At 52.2% G+C, this 14,909-nt stretch overlaps 2 protein-coding genes across 4 annotated transcripts in view; one reads left to right on the top strand and one right to left on the bottom strand.

Moving 5' to 3' along the window:
• Nucleotides 1-11,919, top strand: part of Ngef (neuronal guanine nucleotide exchange factor) — a 64,908-nt gene extending 52,989 nt beyond the window's left edge. For both annotated transcript variants that reach the window (XM_031368306.1, XM_031368305.1), the window contains 9 exons: nt 707-859; nt 2,395-2,524; nt 4,011-4,085; nt 5,833-5,922; nt 7,137-7,300; nt 7,653-7,808; nt 8,645-8,724; nt 9,356-9,460; nt 10,994-11,919. In XM_031368306.1, the coding sequence (XP_031224166.1) occupies nt 707-859; nt 2,395-2,524; nt 4,011-4,085; nt 5,833-5,922; nt 7,137-7,300; nt 7,653-7,808; nt 8,645-8,724; nt 9,356-9,460; nt 10,994-11,184 (1,144 nt within the window). In that variant the 3' untranslated portion in view covers nt 11,185-11,919. The remainder of the gene's footprint in view (nt 1-706; nt 860-2,394; nt 2,525-4,010; nt 4,086-5,832; nt 5,923-7,136; nt 7,301-7,652; nt 7,809-8,644; nt 8,725-9,355; nt 9,461-10,993) is intronic.
• A 1,432-nt stretch (nt 11,920-13,351) lies between these two features.
• Snorc (secondary ossification center associated regulator of chondrocyte maturation) overlaps nt 13,352-14,909 on the bottom strand; it is a 5,108-nt gene continuing 3,550 nt past the window's right edge. The window contains exons 2-3 of one of the 2 annotated variants that reach the window (XM_031368903.1): nt 13,634-13,816; nt 13,352-13,508 (exon numbers count right to left, since the gene is read on the bottom strand). In XM_031368903.1, coding sequence (XP_031224763.1) covers nt 13,399-13,508; nt 13,634-13,816 — 293 coding nt within the window. In that variant the 3' untranslated portion in view covers nt 13,352-13,398. The remainder of the gene's footprint in view (nt 13,509-13,633; nt 13,817-14,909) is intronic. The other variant, XM_031368904.1, reaches the window with a different exon arrangement.

Raw genomic sequence — 14,909 nt, 5'->3', positions numbered from 1 at the left:
AGCAACCTGGGAAGCACTAGGCCAACTTCCCACATTCAGATTAGGAGGGGCATGGCAGAGACATCCTTTCCCTACAGTGAGGGTCACTTAGTGTCACACATGGAAGCCTGGATTGCTCTTGCTGTCTGTGCATGGGTCCTCCAATTGCCTCCTTTGCACTGACACCTGCCTTTTCTTTGGAGTCTCTGCCTCTGCTGGCAGCCATCCTATCCCCTATCCAGTAACTTCTAGAAGTGATGGCTCATCCTTACCAGGGCAGCCCGTGAGATCTCTGAGCTTGCTATTTACACACCAACTCCAATTTTTGTTTGAAAAATTCCACAACACAGAAGCAGAGACCCCATGTTACACTCCCCATGCATTGACCACTGGCTTACTGAGTGGTAGGCATGATGCCAGTCTAGGTTCATCCAATCCCTGCCTCTCCTAGTACCCTGAGGACCATTGTGAGACACAGTTTGATCACCTGCAAACACATCAGTACACATGTAAGAGATAAAGATGAGCCTCGTGCCCTCCCCCTCTCTGCATTCTCCTGGAGGTTTTATCCACCTAAAACCACACCTGTTCCCTGTTGTGTTCAGATCTGTCGCTAACATGAAGAGTCCCACCCACCATGAGAGGGAGTGCTGCTGGTCTGTCCATCCCAGCACACTGACCTCCAGGCACCTTCAGGTGCCTTCAGCCCAGCCTCTGCCTCTTGCAGGTTTTTGCTGGAGCTGGAACACCGCATGGAGGAGAACATCGTCATCTCGGATGTGTGCGACATTGTGTACCGTTATGCGGCCGATCACTTCTCAGTCTATATCACCTACGTCAGTAACCAGACCTACCAGGAAAGGACATACAAACAGCTCCTGTGAGTATGGTCTGCCCGGGTCAGCCATCCTTGCCTGGGCATTCCCCAAGGGCCACACTAAGTCACACAATTTAGCCAGGCGGGTGAGAACATCTAACTCTAGCATGTTCCCTGAGCATCTTGGTGTCACTAGAAAACCGGTAGTTTACCTGTGCTCCAGGGGAGTCATCTGAAGCCTCCAGACCTTTCTCCAGAGCAGCCAGGAAATCCCTGTGGGAAAGAATGTGTAGCTACAGGGATGATCGAGGTCTAGAACATTGGAAACATAGGTGTAAAGTAATAAGAAAGCCAATGGTGGGCAGAAAGGAATCTTGGCTGGTCATGTATTGCATGTGAGCTAGGAGCCAATCTTTTATTTCATGACCTTGCTTTGGACCACAGGGAATCTTTCATTTCATTTGGACCTTGCTTTTGGTACCCACCCATGCAAACAAAACAAAACAAAACAAACATCTCTCTAGTATGAGAACCTATACTGGAAAACCACCAAGACCAGGTTTGCAGTCCCAGACACAGTAAAGGTACAAAGGTCTCTGGGGTGCCCTGAGAACAAGGGCAAGGTTGGAGGTCTCATTAGGACAGACAGATCTACACAAGTTGCCTGAGGAGGCTGGCAAACTCTGCCTGGTACATGGCATCAGCTAGTGGTGGGTCAAAGGTGGCAGCTCTGTGACAGTCACTAAGAAGCATCCTGCAGCTGGGACAGTGGGAGGGTTTCTAGTCATTTGTGACAGAGTCACATACCCCATGGTTTCTAGGCTCTGTCATAGATGGTGAGCCAGAAAGGTTTCAGTGTGCCGCGTGCCCACTGTCCAGGTAGCATCTAGATTTGACAGCTTCTCTATCAAGCCACATGGTGAAGAGGACATTTTAAACTTCGAGTATCCAGGCATCCATTCGGGTGCTTTCCAGTGACTATTTAGAAGGTGGTGTGAATCAGGTGCTTTTTCTCAGACTAAGCAGTGAGCAGAATAGGTGTCCATGTCTTGCAGTTTCCAAGAATCCCCAGGGTAGCCGGTCACCATATAACTTTGCCCTGTGGGTACAGATGGGGGATCTGCTCCCACTAGCAGCAGGTACAGTATGGGCGGCCCTGATGTCTGCTGCTACCCTACAGTAAGTCTCTGGTAGCTGTCTTCCTGGCTTCCAGCAGCACTGGGCCACGTGGCCAAGCCCACCTGTCAAAAATAGCCCAGGCTCTCCCGGCAGGTGCCTCGAGCCTGCTGCAGGCTACATCTCTCCGTGGGTTTACCTTGCCTCGGCTTCCTGCCTGGTGAAGTCATCTAATTGTATGTCTGATTCATAACCTTGGCTACAATGGGATTCTTACCCCTCCCACACAAATCATGCTTTGCCAAGTCTTCATGGTCTGGCATATGGAGCCACTATTGTTACTTGACGTTTACACGAACAGTTTATTTTCCATTTAAAAAAAAAAATGAGGAGGGGGAGGGAGGAAAGGGTGGGGGAAGCATCTTCTATTCACACCTCCAGGGCCTGAGCTCAGAGACAGTCCCCTGTGTCTGGATCTTCAGACAGGAGAAGGCGTCTTTCCGGGAACTGATCGCACAGCTGGAGCTGGACCCCAAGTGCAAGGGCCTGCCTTTCTCCTCCTTCCTCATCTTGCCCTTCCAGAGGATCACAAGACTCAAGCTGCTGGTCCAGGTGTGACCCCTGACTGTGCCCTGGGCTCTACAGGCCTCCCTGTCCAAGCCTTTGCTCCTTCTACCTCTCCGATAGTATTTTAGGGAATCCTTTTGTTAAATAAAGGCCAATTCGGGCCCTATTGTGCTCCAAGCATTGAGGCTCAGCTATATTCCAGAAGGAAAGATTGGCAGACATAACCAGAAAAGTGGGCATAGCTGTGACGATTAGAAATGAGCTAACCCAGTCAAGGGTACCTGCCTGGCTACTGCCAATTGGAGGAGTCAAGAAAGACAAGCAAGATTTAAGTGAGGCTCAGCTTAGAGGAGCCAGCTGCATCAACATCGGGAAGGAAAAACACTCGATGTAGAGAAACCTGAATGTTCAAAGGTCCTGGGAAACAAGATTCATAGGACCAAGGCCAGCACTGAGCTCATAAAGCATGATGGGAAGGAATGCAGAGGTGTGGGCAAGAAGGTGGAGGGGAGGATGTCTCAGGTTCCATCCTTACCTGATGTGACTGGCATTTGTCACTGGCTGCTACAGAGGGTGAGAGCGGGCATAGAGAAATGTTGACTTAGGGTTTCTATTCCTGTATAAAACATCATGACCAAGAAGCAAGTTGGGGAGGAAAAAGTTTATTCAGCTTACACTTCCACATTGCTGTTCATCACTAAAAGAAATCAGGACTGGAACTCACACAGGGTAGGAAGTTGGAGGCAGGAATGGATGCAGAAGCCACGGAGGGGTGCTGCTTACTGGCTTGCTTCCCCTGGCTTGCTCAGCTTGCTTTCTTACAGAACCCAGGACTCCCAGCCCAGGGATGGCACCACCTACAATGGGCCCTCCCACTTTGATCACTAATTGAGAAAATGCCTTACAGCTGGATCTCATGGAGGCATTTCCTCAAGGGAGGCTCCTTTCTCTGTGATAACTCCAGCTTGTGTCAAGTTGACACACAAAACCAGCCTGCACAAAAGTAGACAGGGTTATACCGAGCTTGAGAAGCAATGTTAACTGTGAACTGAAGAAAACTAAAGAATCAGAGAAAAGATGTGTTCCAGTAAAAAGACCAGTCAGTCAGCAAAGCCTCCAGGACTGCCATGACTTAGACTCCAGTGACCACCCCAGAAAGGAGGGAGGGAGGGGGAGAGGGAAGGAGGACCTGGTGCCCTGTGTAAATGCTATGCCTGAGTGACCAGGGTCCCTTGCTGCTTTGCACGGTCTCTGTGCTTTGCTCTCAATGGGACAGTGGCTTTGTATTGGAATAGAGTATCTACCAGCTCTCAGGACCTGTATTACTGAGTCCTGGACTTCCCATTAGCATGCTGGGCCAAGGCATCCACCCCTGGCCTGGCTGAGGACCCCATGCCCTCTGTCCATTTAGTGAAGGCCTATGTGTGTTGCCGATTTAAAGCTGCACTGGAGAGATGATTAGCCTCTGCCAGGGAGGAGGGGGAAGGGGAGGGGGAAGAGGTAGGGTAACGAAGCTCCATCTTGCCTTCAGAACATCCTGAAGAGAGTGGAAGAGAGGTCTGAGCGGGAAGGCACCGCCTTGGATGCCCACAAGGAGCTAGAAATGGTGAGTTGTTTCCACCAGTGTGTCCTGGATCCATTTTCTCTCTGGATCACTGTCCCTGCTGATCTCGGTTACTGTTACTGTTACTCCTCTTAGTATTCTGTTATTTATTCTGAGATTTGCTTTTGAAATTTAGAAGAGTCACTGAGGGAGAAGAATTCATACCTGATGTGGCTCTGTCAGAGCCTCCTCTGCAATACCTACCCTTGTTCATGTGCCCGGGTTGCATATGGAGGCACTTGCCTGGCACTCTTTACCAACATAGAACTCTGTTGCAGCCCATTGTTCCCACTCCATCCTCCAGAGTCCAGCTTATATTGGTGTACAACCTGACCCAGAGCCCTGCCTAAGAGTGTCACCAACTCCCGGTCGTCCTAGATGACTCCCTATGGCAGTGATGGGTTGTCTGTAGGGATCAGCAGCTTTCTCTAGCCTTGTGTGCCCGTGAAGTGCTGTTTTGGGCACTTGGTCCCCACCAATGAGCCATATGCCTTTTTTGCTAGGCCCTACTGGGCAGCAGCACCCAGGATGGGTCTGGTGATCTCTGACCTGCCCCAGGCCTGCCTGCCCCAGAGGGCTGTCCCAAAGGTGAGACAGGGGCCTGTTGTGTTTCTTATTTTAAACTTTTCTCTGCTTTTTTTCTTCTCCTCTCCTTTTGATGAAAGAGATACCCAGTGTATCTTGCTTATTTTTTTTAAAAAAAGAAGAGTTTATTCTCCTCATTCATAAAAGTAGTCAATGATCAAATATCTAGCATAAAATTCAAAAATCTAGCATAAGTAAAATGAAGAAGCAAGGATGTCTGTCTCTCACACACACCCACATGCACATACCCACACATACACACATGTACGCACACACAGAGTTTACCACCATACTGTTTACAATCAGCGATTGTATCTAATGGACAATCTTGCTCTTCAGCTGAGTATGTTCACTTGATTCAGAGCCCTCGGGTATGTGGATATATTGTGTTTCAGACAGTGCTACATAATGGACAACTGAAGTTGGTAACAGGTTTTCTCATTCTAAGCTACATGCCAGGAACATCCTTGCATGCTTCTTTCTGCCCTGCACTTACTAACACTGACGAACCACCTGTATCAGGCCAGGCTCTGTCCTAGTCCCCATGAGCCATTTAAGGCTCTGATCCTGGAGATGGAGCCCAGGGGTCTGGGAAACGTAGTGTTAATGGCTTGTTGGTTCCTGGCTGCCTTCCAGGGAAGTGGGGGAGCCTGTGCACCCCTAGGGGGTGAGAGGTCAATCTGGAGGAGCCTTTCCTTTCCTAGGCAAGCTGAGAAAGAAGACTCCTTCCTCTTGATCTGGGAGATTGGCTTTCTGGTCAAGGGCAAGGAGATAAACCATCCTCTAGACCCATGGTTCTCAGCCGTCCTAATGCTGCAACATTTTAATACAGTTCCTCATGTTGTGGCAATCCCCCAACCATAAAATTATTATCGTTGTTACTTCATAACTGTAATTTTGTTATTGTTATAAATTGTAATGTAGGTATCTGAAGCAGATGCAACCCCTGTGGTAAAGTTGTTCAATCCCAGAGGGGTCAAGACCCACAGGTTCAGAACCACTGCTCTGGACCACAGCGCATGCTCACTTAGTTCCAGAGTGTGGTAGAGAAAGAGTTCTTGCCAACCTGAGGCTAGTCAGTCAGTGTCAGCTGCTGAACATACTGGTCTCCGTGGTAGCTGGGGACATCCTGGCAGGCTGGCCTGACAAGTCCTCCCTGTGACAGGTGGTAAAGGCATGCAATGAGGGTGTCCGGAAGATGAGCCGCACGGAACAGATGATTAGCATTCAGAAGAAGATGGAGTTCAAGATCAAGGTGAGTCTGCAAGCTCTGGATCAGCCCATGCCCACACCACCCAGGGGCAGCCTGCACCCCCGGGCACCCTCCCCAGTGGTGGAAGCCGGTCATCATGCACTCTGCCCAGGTTTACCTTCTGTGAGCTGTTCCCACCTTGGTGACCCTGAGCAGTCAGCGTATGAGGCTAGGGACTGTTCAAGGGACTCTCAGTGCTGAGGGGTTTACAAGCTACTTGCTTTTCTGGATTTCTGGTGACTTGGATACTGGCACACGGTGCCTACTGAGGGCCCTGGAGAGCTGTTCGTGTAGCTCAGGAGGAGAGCACTGGTCTAGCATGAGCAAAACTAAAAGGGTCCCAGAGGTCAGAGTTTGGGAGCCAAGTCCAGCTGGAGGATGGGAGGGATCGTCTGATAGCTCCTGGAGTTGGGCCTGCTGGGCTGATGTGCCCAGCAATCCTGGAAAACAGCTTGCATCTGCAGCCCTGAGCTTCTTATCCTGTGGGGCACCATCCTTTCCTTTCTTCTGTAACTTGACGTCTTAGGCTACATCAAGCAAGCCGAGCCTAATGGTTTGACAATCACACACACACACATGCACCCACATACATGCACACACATACACACATGCACACACATGAACACATGCATACACACATGTATATACATGCACACATGCACATGCACACAGACACATGCATACACACATGCACACATACACATATGCAGACACATACACGCATGCATACACACATGCACACACACATGCATACACAATGTACACATGCACACACATGCACACACATATACACATGCACACACACGCACACACATGCATACACACATTCACACAGACACCAATACACATGGAAATACCAAAGCACAGGCATGAACACAGAAGCTCAAGTGTAGGTACATAGACAGTACAACACACACAGAGACACACAGTACACATGCACAGAAGCACATGTGCACACATGCACAATGCACACACAAAGGACATAGTACACATGCACAGAAGCACATGTGCACACATGTACAATGCACACACAAAGGCCACATAGATTCATGTGAGAGTTTACTCCTGCTGCTGCTGTTTTGCTTCAGGGCCGGTGGTGGCAGGGAGTGTGATGGCCCCACACAGTCTTTGCACACCATCTCACAGCTTTACTCCAGGTGTGGCATGTGTAGGACCCCTGCGAGGGTGCTGCCGCCTGACACGCCCTCCCCTCACAGTCAGTGCCCATCATCTCACACTCCCGGTGGCTGCTGAAGCAGGGTGAGCTGCAGCAGATGTCTGGTCCCAAGACCTCCCGCACTCTGCGGACCAAGAAGCTCTTCAGAGAAATTTACCTCTTCCTCTTCAATGACCTGCTGGTGATCTGCCGGCAGATTCCTGGGTGAGCCTGGCATTGACGGGCCCTGGAGAGGGCCCCGCCTAAGTGTGACCACGGTGGGAGATAGTGAGCTGTCTTTAGGGTCAGGTTTTCAAAGGCCTGCTCTGCTCTTGCCCAGCTACGGGCCATGATGGAGCCTCCCTGAATAAACCTGTTTCCCTCCTGCAAATGTGGAAAGGTTGCACAGTGTCTGACACTGAGCTCAGTAAAGGGGCCACTGCTCTGCCACAACCCAGGATGGGAGCCCTTCTCCCAGGGTGGGTAAAGAATGGCTAAGGCCATATGCTGGTTCTTTCAGCCAGCCAAAAGGTTCTCCTGAGACCAATAAGTCCATCCTGCCTCCCTTGTTCCCCAGAGACAAGTACCAAGTGTTTGATTCAGCCCCGAGGGGCCTGCTTCGAGTGGAGGAGCTGGAGGACCAGGGCCAAACACTGGCTAATGTGTTCATCCTGCGGCTGCTGGAAAATGCAGATGACCGGGAGGCCACCTATATGCTGAAGGCATCCTCCCAGTGAGTGTCCAGTGCCGAGAGCCACACCCAGCGCCCCTCATAGGCATATCTTTGCCGTAGGTAAAACAGGGCTCAATACACATCTGTAGGAGGCTGGCCTCTCACTACTCAGCATGACTCCTTCCCACGGGGACTCTGGTAGAGCCTTTTGCAGTGTTGGGATGTGGATGGCATGGGATGGCTGTACCTTCCTGGGCTCTCGTGTGCAAGGAGACCAAGTCCATCTTGTAAAATGGATACCGACAGATAGCTGATGTGCCAGTGAGCTACTCTCTCCCTCCTCCGGTTTTTGTTCACTCTGTACGGACTCAAGTCCTTTATTCTTCCATGCCTGAGCAGCCAGGATAGCTGCTCCGTAGCCCCAAGCAGTTGGGGAATACACAAGACATTAGGAATTGTTCTATGTGGGACTACAGAGCCCTGACTTTCTCCTAATCTTCCCAGCCAGCCTCCTCGGTGCTCAGCTGCCCCCTCACCACACCCCACCAGGAGTTGTCCCCTCCCCTGCTGAAGCCCTCCCCCCCTCTAGATAAGAGGGATTAACAGGAAGTGATGTTAACATTCTCATCTTTGCCACAGCCACCTTCACTGTAACACACCTCTGAGAGCTAGCAGCTTGCAGGACTTCATAGATGGCTCCCCACACTGTCAGACTTCAAACCCCTTGGCCTGTGGGGCACATGGAGGGGTTCCCTGTGCAGCAAATTGAGAGCTGTCCTGGTGTTAGCAAGAGCCAGGCTTAGAATGGAGCTGGCCTGGAGGCCTAAGTTCATGCCGTTGGGTGGGCGGGGTTTGTTGGCTCTGCTGTTGGGCACTTCTATCCCCTTCCTATGCAGGAGCGAAATGAAGCGCTGGATGACTTCACTGGCCCCCAACAGGAGGACCAAGTTTGTATCCTTCACATCTCGGCTGTTGGGTGAGTCCCTGACTTGGAAAGAGACTCTAGGTCAGCTTTGGCTAGGACTTATGGGGTCTTAGCTTCAGGTTTCTTGGCAGCGAGAAATACCGGTGAGAAGGTACTTCTCAGATGTCCATCCTGGCACCAAGCAGGAGCATAGTACCCCTGAGCACTGGATGGTTAAGAAAGAAATGGAGGTTCCAGAGTCCTAAGAGTCAGGTAGCAGAATCCTCGACCCAAACTCCAGTATTCTTTTAGATTTTCCAGTCTATAACTCACAGAAGCCCCAAAGGAACATGAGTCTGTCTGCCTTGTGAAGAAGTTACTGTCCCAGCCCACTGGCTTGTCCTCACCCCAAAACCACTCACAGGATCACACCTAAGAACAAGAGGTTCCTCTTGGCTTCTAAGCTGAGAGCCCCATCACAGCTAGTGAATCCCTTCCTCCCTTTCCCAGAATTCCCTGGGGTGTGACCTCCTCAGTTTCAGAGGGAGCCTTTCTTAAACTGTGGTGCAGTCCCAGGTTCTGTTTTAGATAGGACTCAGTCACCTGCTGGTGGAAGAATTGTCCCTGGCATCACTGCCTGGTTGTGGACCAGGGTGGAACCCATGATGGGGACACACTATGCCACTCTCCTCCTCTCCTGCAGACTGCCCCCAGGTCCAGTGTGTGCACCCATATGTGGCCCAGCAGCCCGATGAGCTGACCCTGGAACTGGCAGATATCCTGAACATCCTGGAGAAGACAGAGGATGGTGAGGCCCCCACCCAGGGGACTCTGCATCTTGGCCAGCCATGGGAGAAAGGACTCTAGCCTAGATGTAGGACTAGATGGTGCAGTTGGCAGGTGGGCAGGCAGAGCCCCTCATCCTGGCCGTTGCCAGCACTACCTAGGACATTCTGCCTGAGCACTGGGCCCCGTGTTCATTGGCCTTTCCTCGGACTTCTGAGCCTTCTATTCCTGTGAGCTGTGAGGCTCTTCCCCTACCAGCAGGCCTAGCAGGTGTTCTGTCTCCTTCCAAGCCTTGGCTATGGCTCCCCTAGAAGGGAGCATGACCCCAGCCTCAGCCTGTTTGACCACAAGCTTCTGGGGATATCTGTGACCACCAACCCAAGAAGCCCTGCTCTTGCTCACCCTTTTGGATGGCAGGCGGAATTAGCTCCAATTGGAGTATTTCTGTAGCCCCTGCCCAGTTTAACTCCAGCCCCCTTTCTTGTTCCATATTTTCCACTTCTATGTATTAACTATTCCTGGTCAAAATCCCAGGAATAGCTGGGTATGATGTAGTTACAACTGTAATTCCACCATTCGGGAGGCAAAGGCCGGGGGATACCTGAAATTTTATGGTGCCTTAGGTACAATGTGATAGCCTGATGTCGTTATAACAGAGACTATCAAAATACCTGAGAACAGCCAGGCAGTGGTGGCACACTTGGGAGGCAGAGGCAGGCGGATTTCTGAATTCAAGGCCAGCCTAGTCTACAGAGTGAGTTCCAGGACAGCCAGGGCCACACAGAGAAACCCTGTCTCAAAAAACAAAACAACAACAAACAAACAAAAAAACCAACCTGAGAACAAAGGCCTCCTCCTTTCTTGTCCTTCATGGTTGAAAAACCAAGTGATCTCCACAGGATCCCTCTGTAGGTCCCAGGCCCTCCCCTTCCTTTCTATGACATAGTATACTGCCCCATACCCATCCTAAGGTGGCCTAAAGAATGCTGGGTAGGGACAGACCATTTAACAAGCCTAGCAAAGACCTTTAGGAGATGGAAGACAGCAGAGAAAAGAGATCAGGGCACTTGGAGACTTGGAGACTCAGGGGTTTCCCCAGTTTATAGTGGCCACTCCTCAGCCACTGCTTGGCTCTCCGGGTGAGATTCTGAGAGAATATGCCCAATGAGGGTGTAAGCTCACTGTTTGGGTTTGCTAAGTCAGTGGTCAGCTATCTCCCACATTGGTTCCTTAAAGGCCTCTTTTAGGAGTGGCCATTCAAGTCTCTTGTCCTGGTATGGGGTAGCCTGGCAAGGTTCAAAATAGGCTCCTGCTCACGGGAGAACCTGCAGCCTGGTTCTTACATTGCATATGCTTCCTAGCACACTATAGGGCAATCTAAGGTTAGGTGGTGTGCCAAGCCACTGCCCTTTGGAAATGCTGAACTCCTGAGGGTGGCTCAACCCTTGTTCCCCATACAAAGGGGAACCCTAGCTAAGAGGAAGCCCCAGCCTTGCCTCCTCCTCCCCCTCCTCCTTCCCCTGCCGAGCTCTTGACCCTACCGACTTCTCTGCAGGGTGGATCTTTGGTGAGCGGCTGCATGACCAGGAGAGAGGCTGGTTCCCCAGTTCCATGACAGAGGAGATCCTGAACCCCAAGATCCGTTCCCAGAACCTCAAGGAATGTTTCCGAGTACACAAGATGGAGGACCCTCAGCGCAGCCAGAATAAGGACCGCAGGAAGTTGGGCAGCCGGAATCGGCAATGAACCTCCCCAGCTCGGGCACCAGCCTAGAGGAGGGGTGTGGGCAGGGATGGGGAGCAGGCCCAGCAGAAATGCCCAACAGATTTAGAGGGTCTTAGGGAAGAATGTCAGTGCCTCCTCAGGCAGCAGGAGTGGCTCGGGCCTGGTCTGTCCCTGCCCACGCAGTGGGAGCTAGCTCTAGGGTCCTGGCCACTCGCTTGCTTTCACACTGGAGAAAGGCTAAGTACTTAGGCAGTATTACATCACCTCCCTCCAGCCTTTCAGAGGTAGCAGAGGGCAGGCATGCTCCAGAGACCTTCCAGGGACTGGAAGAGGCCCACACAAGGGTCCCTGGCAGCAGGTAGGCGGACGGTAACCGCTGTCAGGATCCCCTGAACTGCACGAGTCCTTCCCTCCTTTGGAAGTCATTAAGAGTCTACCAGGCACACTGATGGGCCACCCCTGCCCGAGGGAGTTTAGTGAGCAGTGGTGACCCTGCCTGCTTGTCCCCGTGCCTCTGCCAGCCTCTCTTGCACGGCCAAGCCCTGCCCTCAGCAGGCCTCCCAGAGCTTAGCTGAGGGTTCATGCCACCTCTAGCTCCTTGATGGGCTTGGTGTCACTTGTGTCTCCTGGCCCCTGAAGGAGCCCAGGTGTTTTGCAGAATGAATTGGTCACTGCATCCTTTATGGTCATGGTTTTGAGAAAAGCAAATATCATTTTTTGGCTGCATTAAAAGAAGCATCCTGTATAAAACAAGAAGTTGTTCTTTATTGTCCTGATGCACACAGCAACCAGGCATTTGGTTCTGGGCTGGGAGGGAGGGTCAGTCCTTTGGGCCAATAGGAGAGGTCTTTTCCCAAGAAGGGGCTGCAGGCACTTCCTGAGGGAGCAGCCAACATCCGGTCTCAGGATGGGAATGGATTTGGGCCTCTGCTTATGGAGGGACTCAGGAAAGGGCTCTCTGAGGGAATAGGGGACTTGTCCTGCCACAGCATGGGCACATGATTACAAGGGGCCTCAGGTTTCAGTAAGCACTGGTCCTTTAGAGGATCTGACGTCAGGCCTGGGATCCAGACTTCCGACCTGATCAGGACGCTGGCCTGGGGTGCTCCTTGGTCAGCTGGTTCCACCGGGAACTCCTGTTCCCTCCCAGACTGCCTGCACAGGCACCCTTATTTATCCATTTCTCTCCCAGAATGTCTATCCCACTAATGTCTTAGGAAAGTATCCAGGGCACCGGGCATCTGCCAGATGTTCTACATCAGGACCGACCTGTTGATTGTTTTGAGACCATCTTCCAGTAGAGCCCAGACTGGCCTTAAACTCCCAGTCTCACCTCAGCCTCCTAAGTACTGGCATTGCCTGACCCAGAACAGGCCTGTTCAAGCTTCTGGATTTTATAGTACCTTCCCACAGATCCCAGTCCAACTCATGTTGAGACCTCAGTCCCTTGAGCATTCCTGGAAGGATATAATAACTTGCTATATCGCAGCCATAGGGTCATAGCTCTTACCCTGGCTTACCCAGCCACCCCAAGAGCCCCCTCCACACACACCCCATTCTATCCCAGGGTGCTCCCCAACTTCTGGGTCAGCTGGAAAAGAAAGAACAGCTGCCAGGGAGAGCATACACAGTCACCAGGGATCCAGGAGTATGAATGGTTGGAGTCAGGAAAATTCTGACCCCTGGGAGGAGGGTGAAGACACAAGGATTGGGGTTCTGAATTAGGATATGGCCCCTCCTGTCCAAGTCAAGGTCAAAAACTTTTACTACTCCATCCAATGTCAGTTCTCCAGAAACTAGTCCCCCTAGAGTTGGTCTCTAGGAATAGGGCGAACCTGAGCCAAACTCCCCAATTCCCTTCCCCTCCCCCCAGTCACACTAGGCAGAAGTCTTTGGACCAGGGGGGAGGTGGGGTGGGGGGAACTCAGGCTCACTGCAGTGGGAGCACAGTGGGCGGTTCTTAACAGACACTTGCGCTCAGGCGCCCTGCATTCACTCACTCGGGGCACAACACAGGCACGTGGCCACGCATACACGTGTTCCCTGCCTGGAGCTTTCCACCCACGACCCCAGGCACGCCGCGTGGCCCAGCAATACGCCCCCGTCCAGGTTCGCACGCGACTGCACCTGCACACGGGCTCGCACACGCGGGGACACGGACACGGAGAGCATAAAGGAAAGCACAAGGTGCAGAGTCGCCGCGGGCGGCGGCCCTGCGCGGTTCCTTTATTGGCTTCAAGAAGCAGAAAACTTCCTTAGCGCGACGACCACGAGTGCCAGTACCACGCAGGTGGCCAGCAGGGCGGCGATCACGATGGCTGCAATGGCGCCTGGCCCAAGCGATCCTGTGGAGGACAGAAGACCATGTTACTCCTCCTCCTCGCCCCAAATCCAGCCCAGGCCTGGCCCTTCAGCCTTCCCTCCCTCTCATCCTCCTCCCTCCCCTCTCGCTGCTCCTCCCAGGTCCTACCTCCGTCCTGGTCCACCCTTGCGGGAGGGGTGCTGTACTCTGGTGCTGGAGCAGAAGTGGGGAATGGAGGGCCAGAGACAGCAAATTCCTGGTTGTGGCTTGTACTCTCCAGGGGACCTTCACCTGAGGGCAATTCAATAGGCTCGTTCCACAGGGTGGGATCGGGCTCCTGGGGACCCTCTGCTGCAAAGTCAAAAATAGACAGTGGAGCTCAGGTAGTCTGTGGGCAGGGATGCCAACTCTCTCCACCAGATCAACTAAGGGATGCCCTATACCACTTCCCACATTCCACAAGGTGAGGCACCTGGCTGGGAAATTCTCTTCTAAGTTTGGGAAACCATTCACATGTGATCCCTAAACACCTGTTGAGCATTGAAGCCATTGGAAGACAGATTGATAGGGGTGGAGAGCCAGGGACAGTTGCACTAAACAAAACAAAACAAAACAACCCTGGATTGCTCTGTCCTCCAGGGCAGACACAGCTCAGCCATCACCTGGGGTAAAAGCAGCGTCCAGGAGCTTTGAGGGTACGACCACTCAGGCAAAGGTCAGGAGAAGCCAACCACAGTCTCTGATCAGGAGGCCAACCCTGGGCCTCTAGCAGCCCCTCCCTCAATCCAAGACAGCATATTGCTGCTTGCAGGAAGTGGGGGAACAGAAGGGGAGGTGGCCAGCAAAGGGAGGCTTCCCACACCCTGTCCGTCTCAGCCTGCACACTCTGAACTGCCTTTCATCAACAGTCCTCGGCCTCTGCGGCTGGGAATGGGCATGGTTTGGGGTACCCAGGGATCCCAGAGTGAAGGAAAAAGACAGGAAACACAGGATGGATACCAGTCACATGGCGTGAAGTTTCCCTTGCCCAAGCCTTGGTTTCACTTGGGAAGGAAAGTGATCCAAAGGTACTCAGCCCCAAGCAGGCTCCACACAGAGAGCCGATGGATAGCATTCTATCACCTCATTAATTAGCTGCCTGTGGCACGGGGATCATTTTATCCCTAATCAGAGAAAAGAAAGTCGAGGCTCAGGTTAAGTGGAGACAGCCATGGAGGGGTGGTCCAAAGCCCTGGACAGGCTGGTGATGGCTCTGTCTCCCAAGGGGCCTCCAGTAAAGCACCTCTATTACCAGCCCATCCACAACTGGCAGGTCCCTGGGACTCCTTTGAGCTAAGGGCTCCATCTTTGGGTGCCTCTGTCCTTCCGTGAACAGGCTCAAAATAAAGACTGCTCAGGATAGACCCAAGGGACTGGAGTGTTCCTGTTCACAGTTCCCCCCAAC

The sequence above is a fragment of the Mastomys coucha genome, unplaced genomic scaffold (assembly GCF_008632895.1).
Source record: "Mastomys coucha isolate ucsf_1 unplaced genomic scaffold, UCSF_Mcou_1 pScaffold14, whole genome shotgun sequence".
Taxonomy (NCBI): domain Eukaryota; kingdom Metazoa; phylum Chordata; class Mammalia; order Rodentia; family Muridae; genus Mastomys; species Mastomys coucha.
Note: the sequence above shows the minus strand (reverse complement) of the source record. Positions and strands in the feature narration are given on the sequence as shown.